A 21,338-nucleotide genomic window follows, 5' to 3' on the forward strand; every position below is an offset into this window, starting at 1 on the left:
CTAAAGTTTGTTGCTCATCCAAATACAAAGCCAAAAAAGAAACAGTGCAAGTAGTCACAAGCACTCCCAGCACTTCAGAAGACATGGATGATGACACATAAAAATACATCATTCACACAGTCTTTGCCATCGGAGCCACCCAGTCCATGTATCTCTCCCTCCCACAATGCCTGATCAAAGTGGGTAATCACCAGCTCACGGCAACCATTGACACAGGGGCTTCCATTGAACTGATGTCAGCAAGCACTTACTACACTATTGAAAAACCACCCCCACCGGGGAGAGCAAAAATCAGAGTATTTGCATATGGACAAACACAACCGATACCTCTGCTGGGGTGTTTCCAATCACTTTTGTCCCTCGGAGCAGTCCGCGTTGACACTACTGTCTATGTAGCGAAGAAAGGACACAACATGCTGGTCAGCGGACAAACTGCAGAAGCCCTAGAGGTAGTATCCTTTGCCCTTGGAGTACAAGAAGGAGAGATCTCTGCTGTGCTAGAAGAATTTGCAGATGTCTTCAACGGCATCAGCTGCTTATGAGGTAAAAAAGTCAAAACTTCACATCGACCAATCCATTCAACCGGTGGCTCTGAGACATCGACAGATAGCCTCCCATCACCGGCCGAAAGTTAAAGAGAAGCTGAACAAACTAGAATGGGCTGACATCATTGAGAAGGTGAAAGGAGCCACCTCCTGGGTTTCGCCAATTGTAGTTACAAGAAAACAGAAACAACCTGGAGAAGTCTGCATCTGTGTGGACTTGAGACTCCGCTATTTCAGTATCGCATGAGAGACAACCCAAACTCCCACAGTGGACGACATCCTAGGAGAGCTCAGTGGTGCTCAGTGGTTTTCTAAAGTATACCTCCACTCAGGATACCATCAGCTACTGCTCCATCACGACTCTCGGTATATAACTACCTTTTCAATGCATGTAGGGCTGCGGATATACTGCTGCCTCAACTTCGTCATCTCCAGCGCCCCTGAAGTCTTCCAAAATACCATCTGTGAGATGCTCAGTGGCCTACCAGGAGTTATCAATGTAGTGATAAAATACTCATCTATGCCAAGTCTATTAAAGAACACCATAAACAACTCTGTGGAGTCCTTCAGAGAATAAAAGACTCCGGACTCACCCTGCACAAAGAGAAATGCAAGTTCCTCAAACAGAAATCAGTTTTTTCGGGTACACTTTCTCGGCTGAAGGAATTAGTGCCGCACCCTGACAAAAGTGAAAGATGTCCAAGGTGCCCCATTTATCCCAGATCTTACAGGCCTCACACAGCCCTTTCAGGAACTCACCAAAGCAAATACACCTGAGTCTGGGGATCCGAACAAGAGGCAGCCTTTCAGAAGACCAAAAACGCACTGTCAGCAGACACCACCCTATCCTACCTTGATCCAGCAAAACTGACAAAAATTGGGGTGGATGCAATCCCAAAAGTACAAGGGCTGAACTTCTGCAGCAACAGCAACATGGAGGATGGACCACGGTCACCTATGCAAGCAGATCGCTAACCAAAACAGAGCAGCGATATTCACAAATTGAGCGCAAGGCCATCACCATACACTGGGCTTGTAGGCACTTACATTTATATGTGTATGGCCATCCCTTTGTTGTCAACTCTAACCACAAACCCCTGATAACCCTCTTCCAAGTGGAAGGTCGCCAAGGCACCATGATAACGACACGTCAAGATGACGCTGAAGTCACGCAAAATATCTCTTTCTTCAAGAGAATCCACGGAACCATCAGAGAGGTTTCAGATCCCCTTATTGACTCTGACTTACCATCTCAGGGTACAGCGTGGACACCTACACCGGCGTACCCTTGTCTTCGGGCACTGACTGCATGCTGCCCAAATCCTGAGGAGGCTCGGGTCTAGCCTATGGATCTCCATCAGCTCACACTGAGAGCGAGGTCTGTACTCCGACCCTCTCTAGCCGCAGCGACTATTCAAGATGTCACCTCCGAGGCAATCCAGCACCATCCTCCCAATTGATGTACTTTCTAATGGGAATAGGCCACCTACACTGGTTGCAATTGGCGACGTGGTAATTTTACTACATGTCTGAATAGTTGGCTATGTTTTGGTTATTTTATGACTTCAACTGGTTCATTAGGATCAAATCACCATTACTTAAAATGGAAGCAGGACATTTGGATTACTGAGTCAAAAAAGGGCGTTTTCATAGTACAAACCCAAATTGTCTGCCCTGCGGAAGACGCAATCCAGCTGAAATAAGTGCAAGGCATAGATGCAGTAAGGGTATCTCCTTCTGGGTGTTACAAAAAAAAAACAATACTAGGCTGGACACCAATCGAGCATCCCACTCAAATCCCTGCTTGTGTATGCATTAGGGCTGCACAAGCTGCAGTAAAGGCACGAGTCCCCATAGGAAGGAAGCATCCGTTCAGGGAAATGAAATGAAGTATTTAGTATATAAAAGACGCAGGCAGCAGAGCAGTTATATCAAAACATAAACTACTTTTGACACAAAGGAATACGAACAACCCAATCCAGGTTGCAACATGTGAACCTCTGAAATAAGCAGAGGTCGCTTCAGAGCACTGATGAAGACATAACATGATCACCAACCTGTGAGATCCCTGGATGTAGTAAAACACTCACGACACACCCTTTAGTGTATGGCTGCCAAAATAGTTGTCACGTCATAAATCACAAAGAAAAAAGGAGAGGAAATAAAAGTAAAATGCGACAGAGGGGAAAAAAGGGGCCTGAGAGGGAAAATGTAGAGGAATGACAACAGCAAGCATTAGCAAAAAAAAGTAGGAAAAGTGAGCTAAATAAAATGTAACTGTAAGACGTAATGGGACAGAAAAGTCAGACAGAATAGTGGAGGCGGCGGAAACACAAAAAGAAAGAAAATGCAGAATAATTGAAAGATGAAAGAAGATACTGAATATAAAAAGTGGCAGAGCTGAGGGGAATACAACCGAATATAGCACACAGGGAAAAAAATGAAAATAAATTACCAAAAAAAGTAATTGAACGTGATGAAAATTCATAAAAAGGATATTACGATTCGGTGTGTAATCTACAGTTAACACTTCTTGTAAGAAAGCCCAGCAGGGTTAATGCACTACCTGCAAAGATGGATGCGGAGCTTCCAGGTCGCAGAGAGTAATCTGTCAAAAAGCTCTGAGTAAATGCATCTGCTACAGAAATCTTCCTTGAAGCAATGCACTCCCAGGGAGGAACGTTCTGCGACTGGTGATTCTCTTATTGTGTGGATGTTTTGAAATGTGAACGATATGGGCCATATTTATGACGAAGTTTGGGACACGTTTGCATCATGCAACGTGGTACATGCGAGACTCAAATCTTAAGTGAGATTAATGAACCTACGCAAGGCCACTTTGCGTGGCCCTGAGTGGCTCCATAAGTCTGGACTAGAGCAATGCAGCGCAAGTCACTGTTTTGCCTTACTCTGCGCTAGGGAGGTGTTCCGTGGCAGTTTCTTGGGTGTCCCCACGCAACTCCCATGGCGTTCGATGCATTTCCTTATTGACCAGAACTAGTAAACCTGGGAATGCACCAAAAAGATACACCTCCACAGGAGAAGCGTAACTAGGACAAATATTTTTATTTCCCCTCGTTTTTTCCACTTTCTATTTGGCACACCTGGAAATAGGAAAACACCCCTCCTGCACAAAAACAACCCTGCATTCAAAGGAGGCACCCTAGCACCAGGGTGCAAGGGTGCCTCCATTGACGCTAGGCTGCCAAAGCAGCCCCAGTGCAGGAAAGGGCAGGAATGCATTGTATTCTTTTAAATACAGCACATTCTTGCCCTTTCCCTGTCTCGCAGTGCAGGACAGCAAGGTGTCTTGCCGGCGCTGCACTGAGGGCCAATCCCCATAAATATGCCCCTAAGTGTTCAGAAACAAATGTTTAATAATCAGTTGAGGGTGTTTAACGATGCATCAGACCCGACCCTTATTGTTGCAATGAAATAGCTCCACTTACCGTAGGTAATCACACTGATGGGGTACTGGCATAGGTTTCCTTGAAATTCGGAAGGACAGTTACACTGGTTAGTCCTGTTGTCAACAGCACCCCCATTCTCACAGGCTGGAGGTGGGGCGTTGGTGGCCGCTGCAGACAAAGCAAGAGGATAAAAGAAAAGGGTACTAAATGTATAGAATGGACATGTGTTTTAAACATGATAATCACAAAAAGAAAATAAATCTAAGAATCGTAGTGCCAGGTAGTGTCTTGTTTCCTCCACGACTAGTTCTTTACTTGACAAAGAGTGGGCTATGGCCTTAGAGTTCCCTCATCAGGTGTCACGCAACTCGCATTTCAAGAATCTTCAGCTTTTTATGCTCCACAGTGCACATCTCACCCTGGCCCAAATAAAGAGCTTTTCCCCTAGGCGGACCCACGCTGTCCACGTTGCTGCACTCTAAACGCAGATATGGCACATGTGCTCTGGTCCTGTCCTGCACTACTACACTATTGGGCTAAAGTACACACCATATTATGGCAGGTCACAGACCTGCCCTGAAGTTGATACCTGGGAGGTGTGCTCCCTTGGGCCAATATTTGTACTTTTTTAGAGCCGCATTTGCGCCACTTTTTGACGCAAAAACGGCACAAACTTACAAAATACAATTGGGCCTTGGCATCTTCAAACGGCGCAAGCAGCACAGACTCGTTGCCAAATTTACACTCACTCTTCATTGGTGCTCCCCAACGCCCCCCTTCTAGCTGCTTGGTATGGGGTAGTAAGTAACGGGGGTCGGCAGAAGAAGATGCCCTCCGATATGAAGAAGTCAGACGCCTCCGTGAGCATCCCATCTCCTCCCATTGGGCTACCTTTCTTTCACAGTTGCTATTATACATTGGAAATGACAATCTCTCCTCCTGAACCCATAGCGATAGCATCATTCTTCACCATAACCGCTGTAATGACTTTTCATCCTTACCTGGTTTCCGTGCCTCCTTTGCTCCTTATTCCTTCCTACTACTGACTTTTGATCATGTGACCCACGCCCTCTGGCCTCAGATTTTACCAAATAATAATAACTGCCATACTCTCCTACCCTTACTCCCTACCCTCTCTCATGCAAGTTGGTTACCTAGACTCTGCTCTATACAGTTATGTCAATTGCTTTTCACTTATTGTGTGCATTTCTTACATTGTGATCAACTTAGTGTTCTCTTGCGCTTTCCTGCTGCTAACTGTAGCTGTATTCTTATTTACAAAACCTAACGTAAACGAAAAACATAGGGGGTTATTCTAACTTTGGAGGAGGTGTTAATCCGTCCCAAAAGTGACGGAAAAGTGACGGATTTACCACCAGCCGTATTATGAGTCCATTATATCCTATGGAACTCGTAATACGGCTGGTGGTATATCCGTCACTTTACCGTCACTTTTGGGACGGATTAACACTCCTCCAAAGTTAGAATAACCCCCATAGTGTTTTGTTTCCAGTGGCTGCGGCAGCAAATCACCAGGGGAGGGGCAGGTGGTGGGGAAGGACAGCAGGGAGGAATAAAAATAATTTTAAAAAAACGTACCTCTTCCCATCGTCGCCGCCACCACCTGCCTCCTCGATCCTCTTCTGGTATCCCAGCATTCATTGGGACACCAGCACAGTCTCTCCAGCAATCCTAGCGCTGCTTTCATGCTAAGGCTAGCATGAAAGCAGCATCAGGATTGGTCTGAGCGGCTTGGATTGCCGCTCAGACACAACCCTGCAGTCTGTGCAGTTTCTCCAGCCCGGCTGTTGGCTTTAATTGATGGAATCACTTGAAACTTCCTGATAACACACATTTATTCTTTTTGAGAGGTATTGTAAGGGAGCTACCAGCTAAGCTGTGAAGTGTTTGCTTTTAAAAGATAGTTATAAAAAAATTACAGTCTGGGTTATATTAAAATCTATATTTTGGAACCACTTTTTTTAAATTAATCTTTTTGCACATTTTGTAGCAAGCTATATTGTACTGTGTGTAATGTAAGTTTAAAATAATGACTTACATATTCACAGTGCTTTCTCTCACAGACTGGGACGTTGTAGCACTAAGTACAGGGCAGGATTAAATTCTCTGGCCCTCTGGTGCAGTGCATTAATTAATCGAGGTTTTATAATGTACAATAGTGCATTTCACACTAATTAACATAACTTGCATGTAATTTTTCATTTAAGTTGTTTGTTATTTTATGTGTAGTTACCTGAACATGAAAGACTGAAAAAAGTTATAGAATATTTAGGTTTTTTTTAGCCACGCCTTTGATCCTGTCCCCTAGGTCACTAACCCTGCCACCATTGCCTGCAGCATCACCGTTCCCATAACTTTTTTCCCATGCACTTCGACCACTGCATATGCCAAATATAATAACAGTAGGACATCTCGTGATCAGTCAGACCCTAACACTTCACAGAATGACCTACGTTAACGCACGCTGTTCGTATTCTAAGGTGATGCATGACATTCTTATGTGACGCACGGCGTGCCAAAAAAAACCCTCATGCTGTCATTCGAGGTTACCACCAGTGGCATTAAGCGCAGGACTAACAGCACGAAAGGGCACTTTTAAAACATCAGTTTTTATTAGTCTTTTGTGTACTGTTAGATTATCCTCTGTTGCCCAATTTTATTTGTCAGAAATTCCCCTGTGTCCTCATAACCGAATTCCACCCATCTTTTATTGTTGCTGTATAGAATGAGAGTTGTTTTCACGTACTGCAAGGTGGGGTTTTCAAATGTAAACAATATGTTTTGGTTATCTACATTTTGATTGGCTGAAGTTGGCATTTGATGATAGGAGTATATGCATTGGTTTGCTTGTTAACTCACGCTTATTTGGCAAGTCTCATTTCAATATTATACACCCTTCTAGAAAGCTGGAAACATGCTTCTGTGGATTTTAATTAATTTACCCTCTTTGCAGACCAGCTCCAAAAAATGGGCTTGCTCTATTCGCTATTGAATCACCACAATAAACATCTAGACTTGCTCTCAGTAGAGAGCCAACTGGTAAACAGGTTTGCGCCCAAAAACGAATTTTATAAATGTCAAGGCTATAAACACTGACCTCCTTCACTCACCTCATAGAGCATACTCCTAATAACACCTTTCCAGGCTGTGTTTCCTAATGATCGATAGTAGCTGGGTGACCGACTTAACTCTAAATTAGCCTTCCCCAAAAATCTGTGTTCTCTGTAACATTACCTTTCATAAACAGTTGGACACGTGTTGTAAGTTCAATACTGCATATGTGAAGAGACTTACCGGTACTCTGTTGGGTAGATATGGCAGAAGTTTCAGTCTTTATTGTTGAGGAAGTGGTGCTAGCTCTGTTTTTGGTAGTTTCTTGAGAAGATGGCTGAGCTTGGGTGGAGGAACGTAAAGACAGGGTCTCACTGGTTGCAGAATGAATATTGCGTGAAGTTGCAGATTTCTCATTGGTGACTGGATGGGTGCTGGAGGAAAACAAGAGGTTCTCAGTGGGTGTAGAGTAGCTTCTGGTCGAAGTTGCTGTTTTCTCTCCTGTGATTGGATGGGAGCTGGAGAAGCCTGAGGCTCTCTCGGTGGCTGTGGAATAAATAATGGGTGAAGTTCCAGTTGTTTCACTGGAAGGTGGTTCGGCCCTTGATGACGTTGAGATATTTATAGCAGATGTAGAATGGTTTGTGATTAGGGAACCTGTCGTTTCACTAATGAGAAGATGTGTACTGATGGAACTTGAGACTGTCTGAGTGGGTGAACCGGAAATACTTGTTGAAATTCCACTTGTCTCACTGGTGTTTCTAAGTGTGCTGGATGATGTTAATGCTGTCCCAGTAGGTGTAGAATAGGTTCTAGAGAAAGTTGACGCTGTCTTAATAGCTGTTCCATAGGTGCTGGAGGAAATAAAACCTTTCTCAGTAGATGTAGAATAGAAGCTGGACAAAGGTGAGTTTGTCTCAGGTGATGTAGCATAGGTACTAGAGGAAGTTGAGGCTGTCTCAATAGCTGTAGAATAGGTGCTGGAGGAAGTTGACTGGTTCACATTAGGAGCAGAAAATGTGCTGGAAAACGTTGAGGCTGTCTCTGTAGATAAAGAGTAGGTGCTGAGCGAAGGTAAGGATGTCTCAGTAGGTATAGAATATGTGCTGGAGGAAGATGAGATTGTCTCAGGTGCGGAATTGGTGCTGGATGAAGTTGTGAATGTCTCAGTCGGTATAAAGGGGGTGCTGGAGGAAGATGAAAGTGTCTCAGTAGGTATTGAATGGGTAGTGGAGGAAGGTTGAGTTGTCTCGATTGATGCAGACTTGGCGGTGGAGAAAGTCAAGATTGGCTCCCTTGATGCAGTGTATGTGCTGGGCGTTGTTGAGGCTGTCTCAGTTGGTGTAGAATATGTGCTTGAGGAAGATGATATTGTCTTAGTAGTTGTAGAATAGGTGCTGGAGGATGCTGAGACTGCCTCACTAGGTGTAGAGGTGATGGAGGAAGTTAGAAGCGTCTCAGTGGGTGTAAAATAGGTGCTTGCTGAAGTTGACAGTGTCTCAGTAGGTTTGAAATGGGTGCTAGAGAATGTGTAAAGAGTCTCAGTAGGTACAGTATGAGAGGAGGAAGAAGGTGTGGTTGTTACTGTTCCTGTAGAATAGGAGATCGAGGAAGTCGAGGATGTCTCCGTAGATGGAGAGTAGGTGCTGGGGGAAGCTGTACCTCTCTCAGAAGGAGAAGAATAAGTGCTGGAGAAAATTGATATTATCTCAGTAGGTGTATAGGTTCTGGATGAAGTTATGAGTTTCTCAGTAGTTCTTAAATGGGTACTGGCAGAAGTTGAGAATGTCTCAGTATGAGGAAAATGGGTGCCTGAGGAAGATGAAACTGTCTCAGTAGGTATAGAATGCATAGAGGAGGAAGCTGGTGTTGTTTCTGTTGCTGTAGTAATGGAGTTTGAAGACATTGAGGCTGTCTCAGTAGGTGTAGATATGCTGTAGGAAGTTGTAAGTGTCTCAGGTGAAGAATGAGAGCTGAAAGACGTTGAGAATGTCTCAGTCGGTGTAAAATGCATGCTGGAGGTAGATGAAGGAGTCTCAGTAGGTACAGAATGGGTAATGGGTGAAGATGGGGTTGTCTCTATTGTTGTAGAATAAGAGCTGGAGGAAGGCATGGCAGTCTCTGTAGATGTAGAGTAGGTGATGGGTGAAGAAGCGGCTGTCTCAATAGGGGTGGAATATGAGCTGGAGGGGGATGAGATTGTCTCAGTAGTTGTGGAATGGGTTTTTAGGGAAGTAGAGGTTGTCTCAATAGGTGTAGATGTGCTGGAGGACGTTATGAGGGTCTGCCTAGGTGTAGACTGGGTAATGGAAGAAGGTAAGAATGTCTCAGTTGGAGTAAAATAGATGCTGGAGGAAGTTGATGCTGTTTCAGTAGGTGTGAAATTGGAGATGGAGGAAGTTATGAGTGTGTCTGTAGATGTAGAATGACTGCCGGAAGATGGTGCGAATGTCTCAGTAGGTGTAAAATGGGTGCTGAAGGAAGTTGAAAGTGTCTCAGTAGGTAAAGTATTGGTAGTTGAGGAAGTTGGGGTTGTCTCTCTTGATGTAGGATGCGAGATGGAGGAAGTTGCGGTTGTTTCTGGAGCTACAGAGTAGGTGCTGGGCAAAGTTGAGGCTGTCTCAATAGGTGTTGAGAATGTACTGGGAGGAGAAGAGATTGTCTCTGTCACAGTAGAGTAGGTGCTTGAGGATTTAGAGACTGTCTCAGTTGGTATAAAAGACATCGAGGAAGTTAAAAGTGTCTCATTAGGTGTGAAATGGGTGGTTGAAAATGTGAATTTTTCAGTAGGTGTAAAATGGGTGTTGGAGGAAGATAAGACAGTCTCAGTAGGTATAGAGTGGGTAGTGATGGAAGCTGAACTTGTCTCTGTTGCTGTAGAACTGGAACTTACAGGCGATGAGACTGTCTTGATACGTGTAGATATGCTGGAGGAAGTTATGAGTGTCTCAGGTGAAGAATGTGAGCTGGAAGAACTTGAGAATGTCTCAGAAGGTGTAAAACGGGTGCTGGAGGAAGATGAAAGAGTCTCAGTAGGTATAGAATGGGTAGTGGGTGAAGATGGGGTTGTCGCTATTATTGTAGAATAAGAGCTGGAGGAAGGCATGGCAGTCTCTGTAGATGTAGAGTAGGTGATGTGCGAGGAAGCGGCTGTCTCAATAGGGGTAGAATATGAGCTGGACGGGGATGAGATTGTCTCAGTAGCTGCAGAATGGGTGTTTGCGGAAGTAGAGGTTATCTCATTAGGTGTAGACGTGCCGGAGGATGTTATGAAGGTCTGACTAGGTATAGACTGGGTGCTGGAAGAAGGTAAGAATGTCTCAGTTGGAGTAAAATAGACGCTGGAGGAAGTTGATGCTGTTTCAGTAGGTGTGAAATAGGTGCTGGAGGAAGTTATGAGTGACTCTGTAGGTTTATAATGAGTGCCGGAAGATGTTGCGAATGTCTCAGTAGGTGTAAAATGGGTGCGGGAGGAAGTTGAGAGTGTTTCAGTAGGTAAAGAATTGGTAGCTGAGGAAGCTGGGGTTGTCTCTCTTGATGTAGTATGGGAGATGGAGGAAGCTGAGGTTGTTTCTGGCGATACAGAGTAGGTGCTGTGCAAAGTTGAGGCTGTCTCATAAGGTGTTGAGAATGTACCAGCGGAAGAAGGGATTGCCTCTGTCACTGTAGAGTAGGTGCTTGAGGACTTAGAGACTGTCTCAGTTGGTGTAAAGGAGATCGGGGAAGTCAAAAGTGTCTCAGTAGGTGTAAAATGGGTGGTTAAAAATGTGAATGTTTCAGTAGGTGTAAAACGGGTGTTGGAGGAAGATGAAACAGTCTCAGTAGGCACAGAGTGGGTTGTGAAGGAAGCTGATGTTGCCTCTGTCACTGTAGCTCTGGAACTTACAGGCGTTGAGACTGTCTCCATAGGCGTATATATGCTGGAGGAAGTTACGAGTGTCTCAGCTGAAGAATGAGAGCTGGAAGAAGTTGGGAATGTCTCAGTAGGAGTGAAATAGGTGCTGGAGGAAGTTATCAGTGTCTCTGTAGGTGTAGAATGAGTGCCGGAAGATGTTGAGAATATCTCAGTAGGTGTAAAATGGGTGCTGGAGGAAGTTGAAGGTGTCTCAATAGGTAAAGAATTGGTAGCTGAGGAAGCTGGGGTTGTCTCTCCTGATGTAGTATGGTAGATGGAGGAAGCTGAGGTTGTTTCTGGCGAACCAGAGAAGGTGCTGGGCAAAGTTGAGGCTGTCTCAGTACGTGTTGAGAATGTACTGGGGAAAGAAGAGATTGTCTCTGTCACAGTAGAGTAGGTGCTTGAGGACATTGAGACTGACTCAGTTGCTGTAAAGGAGATCGGGGAAGTCAAAAGTGTCTCAGTAGGTGTAAAATGGGAGGTTGAAAATGTTGTGAATGTTTCAGTAGGTATAAAATTGCTGTTGGAGGAAGATGAAACAGTCTCAGTTGGTATAGAGTGGGTAGTGAAGGAAGCTGACATTGTCTCTGTCACTGTAGAAGTGTAACTTACAGGCGTTGAGACTGTCTCGATAGGTGTAGATATGCCAGAGGAACTTACGAGTGTCTCAGGTGAAGAATGAGAGCTGGAAGAACTTGAGAATGTCTCAGTAGGAGTAAAATGGGTGCTGGAGGAAGATGAAAGAGTCTCAGTAGGTATAGAATGGGTTGTGGGTGAAGATGGAGTTGTCTTTATTGTTGTAGAATAAGACCTGGAGGAAGGCATAGCAGTCTCTGTATATGTATTGTAGGTGGTATGTGAAGAAGTGGCTTTCTCAATTGGGGAAGAATATGAGCTGGAGGGGGATGACACTGTCTCAGTAGCTGCAGAATGGGTTTTTGCGGAAGTAGAGGTTATCTCGTTAGGTGTAGACATGCCAGAGGATGTTATGAAGGTCTGACTAGGTATAGACTGGGTGCTGGAAGAAGGTAAGAATGTCTCAGTTGGAGTAAAATAGATGCTGGAGGAAGTTGATGCTGTTTCAGTAGGTGTGAAATAGGTGCTGGAGGAAGTTATGAGTGTCTCTGTAGGTGTAGAATGAGTGCCGGAGGATGTTACGAATGTCTCAGTAGATGTAAAATGGGTGCTGGAGGAAGTTGAAAGTGTCTCAGTAGGTAAAGAATTGTTAGATGAGGAAGCTGGGGGTGTCTCTCTTGATGTAGTATGGGAGATGGAGAAAGCTGTGGTTGGTTCGGGTGATACAGAGTTGGTGCTGGGAAAAGTTGAGGCTGTCTCATTAGGTGTTGAGAATGTACTGGGGGAAGAAGAGGTTGTCTCTGTCACAGTAGAGTAGGAGCTTGAGGACTTGGAGACTGTCTCAATTGGCGTAAAGGAGATTGGGGATGTCAAAAGTGTCTCAGTAGGTGTAAAATGGGTGATGGAGGAAGATGAAAGAGTCTCAGTAGGTATAGAATGGGTAGTGGGTGAAGATGGGGTTGTCTCTATTGTAGAATAAGACCTGGAGGAAGACATGGCAGTCTCTTCAGATGTAGAGTAGGTGATCTGTGAAGAAGCAGCTGTCTCAATAGGGGTAGAATATGAGCTGGAGGGGGGTGAGATTGTCTCAGTAGCTGCAGAATGGGTGTTTGGGGAAGTAGAGGTTGTCTCAATAGGTGTAGATGTGCCAGAGGACGTTATGAAGGTCTGACTAGGTGTAGACTGGGTGCTGGAAATAGGTAAGAATGTCTCAGTTGGAGTAAAATAGATGCTGGAGGAAGTTGAAGCAGTTTCAGTAGGTGTGAAATAGGTGCTGGAGGAAGTTAAGAGTGTCTCTATAGGTGTAGAATGAGTGCCGGAAGATGTTGCGAATGTCTCAGTAGGTGTAAAATGGGTGCTGGAGGAAGTTGAGAGTGTTTCAGTAGGTAAAGAATTGGTAGCCAAGGAAGCTGGGGTTGCCTCTCTTGATGTAGTATGGGAGATGGAGGAAGCTGAGGTTGTTTCTGACGATACAGAGTAGGTGCTGTGCAAAGTTGAGGCTGTCTCATTAGGTGTTGAGAATGTACTGGCGGAAGAAGGGATTGCCTCTTTCACTGTAGAGTAGGTGCTTGAGGACTTGGAGACTGTCTCAGTTGGTGTAAAGGAGATCGGGGAAGTCAAAAGTGTCTCAGTAGGTGTAAAATGGGTGGTTGAAAATGTGAATGTTTCAGTAGGTGTAAAACGGGTGTTGGAGGAAGATGAAACAGTCACAGTAGGCACAAAGTGTGTAGTGAAGGACGCTGATGTTGTCTCTGTCACTGTAGAAGTTGAACTTACAGGCATTGAGACTGTCTCGATAGGCGTAGATATGCTGGAGGAAGTTACGAGTGTCTCAGGTGAAGAATGAGTGCTGGAAGAAGTTGGGAATGTCTCAGTAGGTGTGAAATAGGTGCTGGAGGAAGTTATCAGTGTCTCTGTAGGTGTAGAATGAGTGCCTGATAATGTTGAGAATGTCTCACTAGGTGTAAAATGGGTACTGGAGGAAGTTAAAAGTGTCTCAGTAGGTAAAGAATTGGTATCTGAGGAAGCTGGGGTTGTCTTTCTTGATGTAGTATGGGAGATGGAGGAAGCTGAGGTCGTTTCTGGCAATACAGAGAAGGTGCTGGGCGAAGTTGAGGCTGTCTCAATACGTGTTGAGAATGTACTGGGGAAAGAAGAGATTGTCTCTGTCACTGTAGAGTAGGTGCTTGAGGACATAGAGACTGACTCAGATGGTGTAAAGGAGATCGGGGAAGTCAAAAGTGTCTCAGTAGGTGTAAAATGGGTGGTTGAAAATGTGAATGTTTCAGTAGGTGAAAAATGGGTGTTGGAGGAAGATGAAACAGTCTCATTAGGTATAGAGTGGGTAGTGAAGGAAGCTGACATTGTCTCTGTCACTGTAGAAGTGTAACTTACAGGCGTTGAGACTGTCTCAGTAGGTGTAGATATGCTGGAGGAAATTGCGAGTGTCTCAGGTGAAGAATGAGAGCTGGAAGAACTTGAAAATGTTTCAGTAGGTGTAAAATGGGTGATGGAGGAAGATGAAAGAGTCTCAGTAGGTAAAGAATTGGTAGCTGAGGAAGCTAGGGTTGTCTCTCTTGATGTAATATTGGAGATGGAGAAAGCTGTGGTTGGTTCGGGTGATACAGAGTTGGTGCTGGGCAAAGTTGAGGCTGTCTCATTAGGTGTTGAGAATGTACTGGGGGAAGAAGAGGTTGTCTCTGTCACTGTAGAGTAGGTGCTTGAGGACTTGGAGACTGTCTCAGTTGGCGTAAAGGAGATTGGGGAAGTCAAAAGTGTCTCAGTAGGTGTAAAATGGGTGATGGAGGAAGATGAAAGAGTCTCAGTAGGTATAGAATGGGTAGTGGGTGAAGATGGGGTTGTCTCTATTGTTGAATAAGAGCTGGAGGAAGGCATGGCAGTCTCTTCAGATGTAGAGTAGGTGATGTGTGAAGAAGCAGCTGTCTCAATAGGGGTAGAATATGAGCTGGAGGGGGATGAGATTGTCTCAGTAGCTGCAGAATGGGTGTTTGGGGAAGTAGAGGTTATCTCAATAGGTGTAGATGTGCCAGAGGACGTTATGAAGGTCTGACTAGGTGTAGACTGGGTGCCAGAAGAAGGTAAGAATGTCTCAGTTGGAGTAAAATAGATGCTGGAGGAAGCTGATTCTGTTTCAGTAGGTGTGAAATAGGTGCTGGAGGAAGTTATGAGTATCTCTGTAGGTTTATAATGAGTGCCGGAAGATGTTGCAAATGTCTCAGTAGGTGTAAAATGGGTACTGGAGGAAGTTGAAAGTGTCTCAGTAGGTAAAGAATTGGTAGCTGAGGAAGCTGGGGTTGTCTCTCTTGATGTAGTATGGGAGATGGAGGAAGCTGAGGTTGTTTCGGGCGATACAGAGAAGGTGCTGGGCAAAGTTGAGGCTGTCTCAATAGCTGTTGACAATGTACTGGGGGAAGAAGAGATTGTCTCTGTCACTGTAGAGTAGGTGCTTGAGGACTTGGAGACTGTCTCAGTTGGTGTAAAGGAGATCGGGGAAGTCAAAAGTGTCTCAGTAGGTGTAAAATGGGTGCTTGAAAATGTTGTGAATGTTTCAGTAGGTGTAAAATGGGTGTGGGAGGAAGATGAAACAGTCTCATTAGGTATAGAGTGGGTAGTGAAGGAAGCTGACATTGTCTCTGTCACTGTAGAAGTGTAACTTACAGGCGTTGAGACTGTCTCAAAGGATGTAGATATGCTGGAGGAAGTTACAAGTGTCTCTGGTGAAGAATGAGAGCTGAAAGAACCTGAGAATGTTTCAGTAGGTGTAAAATTGGTGATGGAGGAAGATGAAAGAGTCTCAGGAGATATAGAATGGGTAATGGGTGAAGATGGGGTTGTCTCTATTGTTGAAGAATAAGAGCTGGAAGAAGGCATGGCAGTCACTTTAGATGTAGAGTAGGTGATGTGTGAAGAAGCGGCTGTCTCAATAGGGGAAGAATATGAGCTGGAGGTGGATGAGACTGTCTCAGTAGCTGCAGAATGGATGTTTGCGGAAGTAGAGGTTGTCTCAATAGGTGTAGCTGTGCCGGAGGACGTTATGAAGGTCTGACTAGGTGTAGACTGGGTGCTGGAAGAACGTAAGAATGTCTCAGTTGGAGTAAAATAGATGCTGGGGGAAGATGAAGCTGTTTCAGTAGGTGTGAAATAGGTGCTGGAGGAAGTTATGAGTGTCTCTGTAGGTGTAGAATGAGTGCCGGAAGATGTTGCGAATGTCTCAGTAGGTGTAAAATGGGTGCTGGAGGAAGATGAGAGTGTTTCAGCAGGTAAAGAATTGGTAGCCGAGGAAGCTGGGGTTGCCTCTCTTGATGTAGTATGGGAGATGGAGGAAGCTGAGGTTGTTTCTTTGCTGTGCAAAGTTGAGGCTGTCTCATTAGGTATTGAGAATGTACTGGCGGAAGAAGGGATTGTCTCTGTCACTGTAGAGTTGGTGCTTGAGGACTTAGAGGCTGTCTCAGTTGGTGTAAAGGAGATCGGGGAAGTCAAAAGTGTCTCAGTAGGTGTAAAATGGGTGGTTGAAAATGTGAATGTTTCAGTAGGTGTAAAACGAGGGTTGGAGGAAGATGAAACAGTCTCAGTAGGTACAGAGTGGGTAGTGAAGGAAGCTGATGTCTCTGTTACTGTAGAAGTGGAACTTACAGGCGTTGAGACTGTCTCGATAGGTGTAGATATGCTGGAGGAAGTTACGAGTGTCTCAGGTGAAGAATGAGAGGTGGAAGAAGTTGGGAATGTCTCAGTAGATGTGAAATAGGTGCTGGAGGAAGTTATCAGTGTCTCTGTAGGTGTAGAATGAGTGCCGGAAGATGTTGAGAATGTCTCAGTAGGTGTAAAATGGGTGCTGGAGGAAGTTGAAAGTGTCTCAGTAGGTAAAGAATTGGTAGCTGAGGAAGCTGGGGTTGTCTCTCTTAATGTAGTATGGGAGATGGAGGAAGCTGAAGTTGTTTCTGGCGATACAGAGAAGGTGATGGGCAAAGTTGAGGCTGTCTCAATACGTGTTGAGAATGTACTGGGGAAAGAAGAGATTGTCTCTGTCACTGTAGAGTAGGTGCTTGAGGACATAGAGACTGACTCAGTTGGTGTAAAGGAGATCTGGGAAGTCAAAAGTGTCTCAGTAGGTGTAAAATGGGTATTTGAAAATGTGAATGTTTCAGTAGCTGTAAAATTGCTGTTGGAGGAAGATGAAAGAGTCTCAGTTGGTATAGAGTGGGTAGTGAAGGAAGCTGATATTGTCTCTGTCACTGCAGAAGTGTAACTTACAGGCGTTGAGACTGTCTCGATAGGTGTAGATATGCCGGAGGAACTTACGAGTGTCTCAGGTGAAGAATGAGAGCTGGAAGAACTTGAGAATGTCTCAGTAGGAGTAAAATGGGTGCTGGAGGAAGATGAAAGTGTCTCAGTAGGTATAGAATGGGTAGTGGGTGAAGATGGAGTTGTCTTTATTGTTGTAGAATAAGAGCTGGAGGAAGGCATAGCAGTCTCTGTAGATGTATTGTAGGTGATATGTGAAGAAGTGGCTTTCTCAATAGGGGAAGAATATGAGCTGGAGGGGGATGAGACTGTGTCATTAGCTGCAGAATTGGTTTTTGCGGAAGTAGAGGTTATCTCATTAGGTGTAGACGTGCCGGAGGATGTTATGAAGGTCTGACTAGGTATAGACTGGGTGCTGGAAGAAGGTAAGAATGTCTCAGTTGGAGTAAAATAGATGCTGGAGGAAATTGATGCTGTTTCAGTAGGTGTGAAATAGGTGCTGGAGGAAGTTATGAGTGTCTCTGTAGGTGTAGAATGAGTGCCGGAAGATGTTGCGAATGTCTCAGTAGGTGTAAAATGGGTGCTGGAGGAAGCTGAGAGTGTTTCAGTAGGTAAAGAATTGGTAGCCGAGGAAGCTGGGGTTGTCTCTCTTGATGTAGTATGGGAGATGGAGGAAGCTGAGGTTGTTTCTGATGATACAGAGTAGGTGCTGTGCAAAGTTGAGGCTGTCTCATTAGGTGTTGAGAATGTACTGCCGGAAGAAGGGATTGCCTCTGTCACTGTAGAGTAGGTGCTTGAGGACTTAGAGACTGTCTCAGTTGGTGTAAAGGAGATCGGGGAAGTCAGAAGTGTCTCAGTAGGTGTAAAATGGGTGGTTGAAAATGTGAATGTTTCAGTAGGTGTAAAACGAGTGTTGGAGGAAGATGAAACAGTCTCAGTAGGTACAAAGTGGGTAGTGTAGGAAGCTGATGTTGTCTCTGTCACTGTAGAAGTTGAACTTACAGTCGTTGAGACTGTCTCGATAGGCGTAGATATGCTGGCGGAAGTTACGAGTGTCTCAGGTGAAGAATGAGAGCTGGAAGAAGTTAGGAATGTCTCAGTAGGTGTGAAATAGGTGCTGGAGGAAGTTATCAGTGTCTCTGTAGGTGTAGAATGATTGCCGGAAGATGTTGAGAATGTCTCACTAGGTGTAAAATGGGTGCTGGAGGAAGTTGAAAGTGTCTCAGTATGTAAAGAATTGGCAGCTGAGGAAGCTGGGGTTGTCTCTCCTGATGTAGTATGGTAGATGGAGGAAGCTGAGGTTGTTTCTGGCGATACAGAGAAGGTGCTGGGCAAAGTTGAGGCTGTCTCAATACGTGTTGAGAATGTACTGGGGAAAGAAGAGATTGTCTCTGTCACTGTAGAGTTGGTGCTTGGGGATATAGAGACTGACTCAGTTGGTGTAAAGGAGATCGGGGAAGTCAAAAGTGTCTCAGTAGGTGTAAAATGGGTGGTTGAAAATGTTGTAAATGTTTCAGTAGGTGTAAAATTGCTGTTGGAGGAAGATGAAATAGTCTCAGTTGGTATAGAGAGGGTAGTGAAGGAAGCTGATATTGTCTCTGTCACTGCAGAAGTGTAACTTGCAGGCATTGAGACTGTCTCGATAGGTGTAGATATGCCGGAGGAACTTACGAGTGTCTCAGGTGAAGAATAAGAGCTGGAAGAACTTGAGAATGTCTCAGTAGGAGTAAAATGGGTGCTGGAGGAAGATGAAAGAGTCTCAGTAGGTATAGAATGGGTAGTTGGTGAAGATGGAGTTGTCTTTATTGTTGTAGAATAAGAGCTGGAGGAAGGCATAGCAGTCTCTGTAGATGTATTGTAGGTGATATGTGAAGAAGTGGCTTTCTCAATAGGGGAAGAATATGAGCTGGAGGGGGATGAGACTGTCTCAGTAGCTGCAGAATTGGTTTTTGCGGAAGTAGAGGTTATCTCATTAGGTGTAGACGTGCCGGAGGATGTTATGAAGGTCTGACTAGGTATAGACTGGGTGCTGGAAGAAGGTAAGAATGTCTCAGTTGGAGTAAAATAGATGCTGGAGGAAGTTGATGCTGTTTCAGTAGGTGTGAAATAGGTGCTGGAGGAAGTTATCAGTGTCTCTGTAGGTTTATAATGAGTGCCGGAAGATGTTGCGAATGTCTCAGTAGGTGGAAAATGGGAGCTAGAGGAAGTTGAAAGTGTCTCAGTAGGTAAAGAATTGGTAGCTGAGGAAGCTGGGGTTGTCTCTCTTGATGTAATATGGGAGATGGAGGAAGCTGAGGTTGTTTCAGGCGATACAGAGTAGGTGCTGGGCAAAGTTGAGGCTGTCTCAATAGCTGTTGATAATGTACTGGGGGAAGAAGAGATTGTCTCTGTCACTGTAGAGTAGGTGCTTGAGGACTTGGAGACTGTCTCAGTTGGTGTAAAGGAGATCGGGGAAGTCAAAAGTGTCTCAGTAGGTGTAAAATGGGTGGTTGAAAATGTGAATGTTTCAGTAGGTGTAAAATGGGTGTTGGAGGAAGATGAAACAGTCTCATTAGGTATAGAGTGGGTAGTGAAAGAAGCTGACATTGTCTCTGTCACTGTAGAAGTATAACTTACAGGCGTTGAGACTGTCTCAGTAGATGTAGATATGCTGGAGGAAGTTACGAGTGTCTCAGGTGAAGAATGAGAGCTGGAAGAACTTGAGAATGTTTCAGTAGGTGTAAAATGGGTGATGGAGGAAGATGAAAGAGTCTCAGGGGGTATGGAATGGGTAATGGGTGAAGATGGGGTTGTCTCTATTGCTGAAGAATAAGAGCTGGAAGGAGGCATAGCAGTCTCTTCAGATGTAGAGTAGGTGATGTGTGAAGAAGCGGCTGTCTCAATAGTGGAAGAATATGAGCTGGAGGTGGATGAGATTGTCTCAGTAGCTGCAGAATGGATGTTTGCGGAAGTAGAGGTTGTCTCAATAGGTGTAGCTGTGCCGGAGGACGTTATGAAGGTCTGAGTAGGTGTAGACTGGGTGCTGGAAGAAGGTAAGAATGCCTCAGTTGGAGTAAAATAGATGCTGGAAGAAGTTGAAGCAGTTTCAGTAGGTGTGAAATAGGTGCTGGAGGAAGTTATGAGTGTCTCTGTAGGTGTAGAATGAGTGCCGGAAGATGTTGGGAATGTCTCAGTAGGTGTAAAATAGGTGCTGGAGGAAGTTGAGAGTGTTTCAGTAGGTAAGGAATTGGTAGCCGAGGAAGTTGGGGTTGTCTCTCTTGATGTAGTATGGGAGATGGAGGAAGCTGAGGTTGTTTCTGACGATACAGAGTAGGTGCTGTGCAAAGTCGAGGCTGTCTTATTAGGTGTTGAGAATGTACTGGCGGAAGAAGGGATTGCCTCTGTCACTGTAGAGTAGGTGCTTGAGGACTTAGAGACTGTCTCAGTTGGTGTAAAGGAGATCGGGGAAGTCAAAAGTGTCTCAGTAGATGTAAAATAGGTGGTTGAAAATGTGAATGTTTCAGTAGGTGTAAAATGGGTGTTGGAGGAAGATGAAACAGTCTCAGTAGGTATAAAGTGGGTAGTGTAGGAAGCTGATGTTGTCTCTGTCTCTGTAGAAGTGGAACTTACAGGCGTTGAGACTGTCTCGATAGGCGTAGATATGCTGGAGGAAGTTACGAGTGTCTCAGGTGAAGAATGAGAGCTGGAAGAAGTTGGGAATGTCTCAGTAGGTGTGAAATAGGTGCTGGAGGAAGTTATCAGTGTCTCTGTAGGTGTAGAATGAGTGCCGGAAGATGTTGAGAATGTCTCACTAGGTGTAAAATGGGTGCTGGAGGAAGTTGAAAGTGTCTCAGTAGGTAAAGAATTGGTAGCTGAGGAAGCTGGGGTTGTTTCTCTTGATGTAGTATGGGAGATAGAGGAAGCTGAGGTTGTTTCTGGCGATACAGAGAAGGTGCTGGGCAAAGTTGAGGCTGTCTCAATACGTGTTGAGAATGTACTGGGGAAAGAAGAGATTGCCTCTGTCACTGTAGAGTTGGTGCTTGGGATTATAGAGACTGACTCAGTTGGTGTAAAGAAGATCGGGGAAGTCAAAAGTGTCTCAGTAGGTGTAAAATGGGTGCTTGAAAATGTTGTGAATGTTTCAGTAGGTGTAAAATTGCTGTTGGAGGAAGATGAAACAGTCTCAGTTGGTATAGAGAGGGTAGTGAAGGAAGCTGACATTGTCTCTGTCACTGCAGAAGTGTAACTTACAGGCGTTGAGACTGTCTCGATAGGTGTAGATATGCCGGAGGAACTTACGAGTGTCTCAGGTGAAGAATGAGAGCTGGAAGAACTTGAGAATGTCTCAGTAGGAGTAAAATGGGTGCTGGAGGAAGATGAAAGAGTCTCAGTAGGTATAGAATGGGTAGTGGGTGAAGATGGAGTTGTCTTTATTGTTCTAGAATAAGAGCTGGAGGAAGGCATAGCAGTCTCTGTAGATGTATTGTAGGTGATATGTGAAGAAGTGGCTTTCTCAAAAGGGGAAGAATATGAGCTGGAGGGGGATGAGACTGTCTCAGTAGCTGCAGAATTGGTTTTTGCGGAAGTAGAGGTCATCTC

The 21,338-nt window shown here is 44.8% G+C and overlaps 1 protein-coding gene across 1 annotated transcript in view; it reads right to left on the reverse strand.

The window, feature by feature from the left end:
- Positions 1 to 21,335, reverse strand: part of LOC138267098 (pneumococcal serine-rich repeat protein-like) — a 126,043-nt gene extending 104,708 nt beyond the window's left edge. The window contains exons 1-2 of the mRNA XM_069215947.1: positions 7,271 to 21,335; positions 3,995 to 4,123 (exon numbers count right to left, since the gene is read on the reverse strand). Of these exons, the coding sequence (XP_069072048.1) occupies positions 3,995 to 4,123; positions 7,271 to 21,335 (14,194 nt within the window). The remainder of the gene's footprint in view (positions 1 to 3,994; positions 4,124 to 7,270) is intronic.
- Between the last annotated feature and the right edge of the window lie 3 nt (positions 21,336 to 21,338).

This window comes from Pleurodeles waltl, chromosome 12 (assembly GCF_031143425.1).
Source record: "Pleurodeles waltl isolate 20211129_DDA chromosome 12, aPleWal1.hap1.20221129, whole genome shotgun sequence".
Classification (NCBI taxonomy): Eukaryota; Metazoa; Chordata; class Amphibia; order Caudata; family Salamandridae; genus Pleurodeles; species Pleurodeles waltl.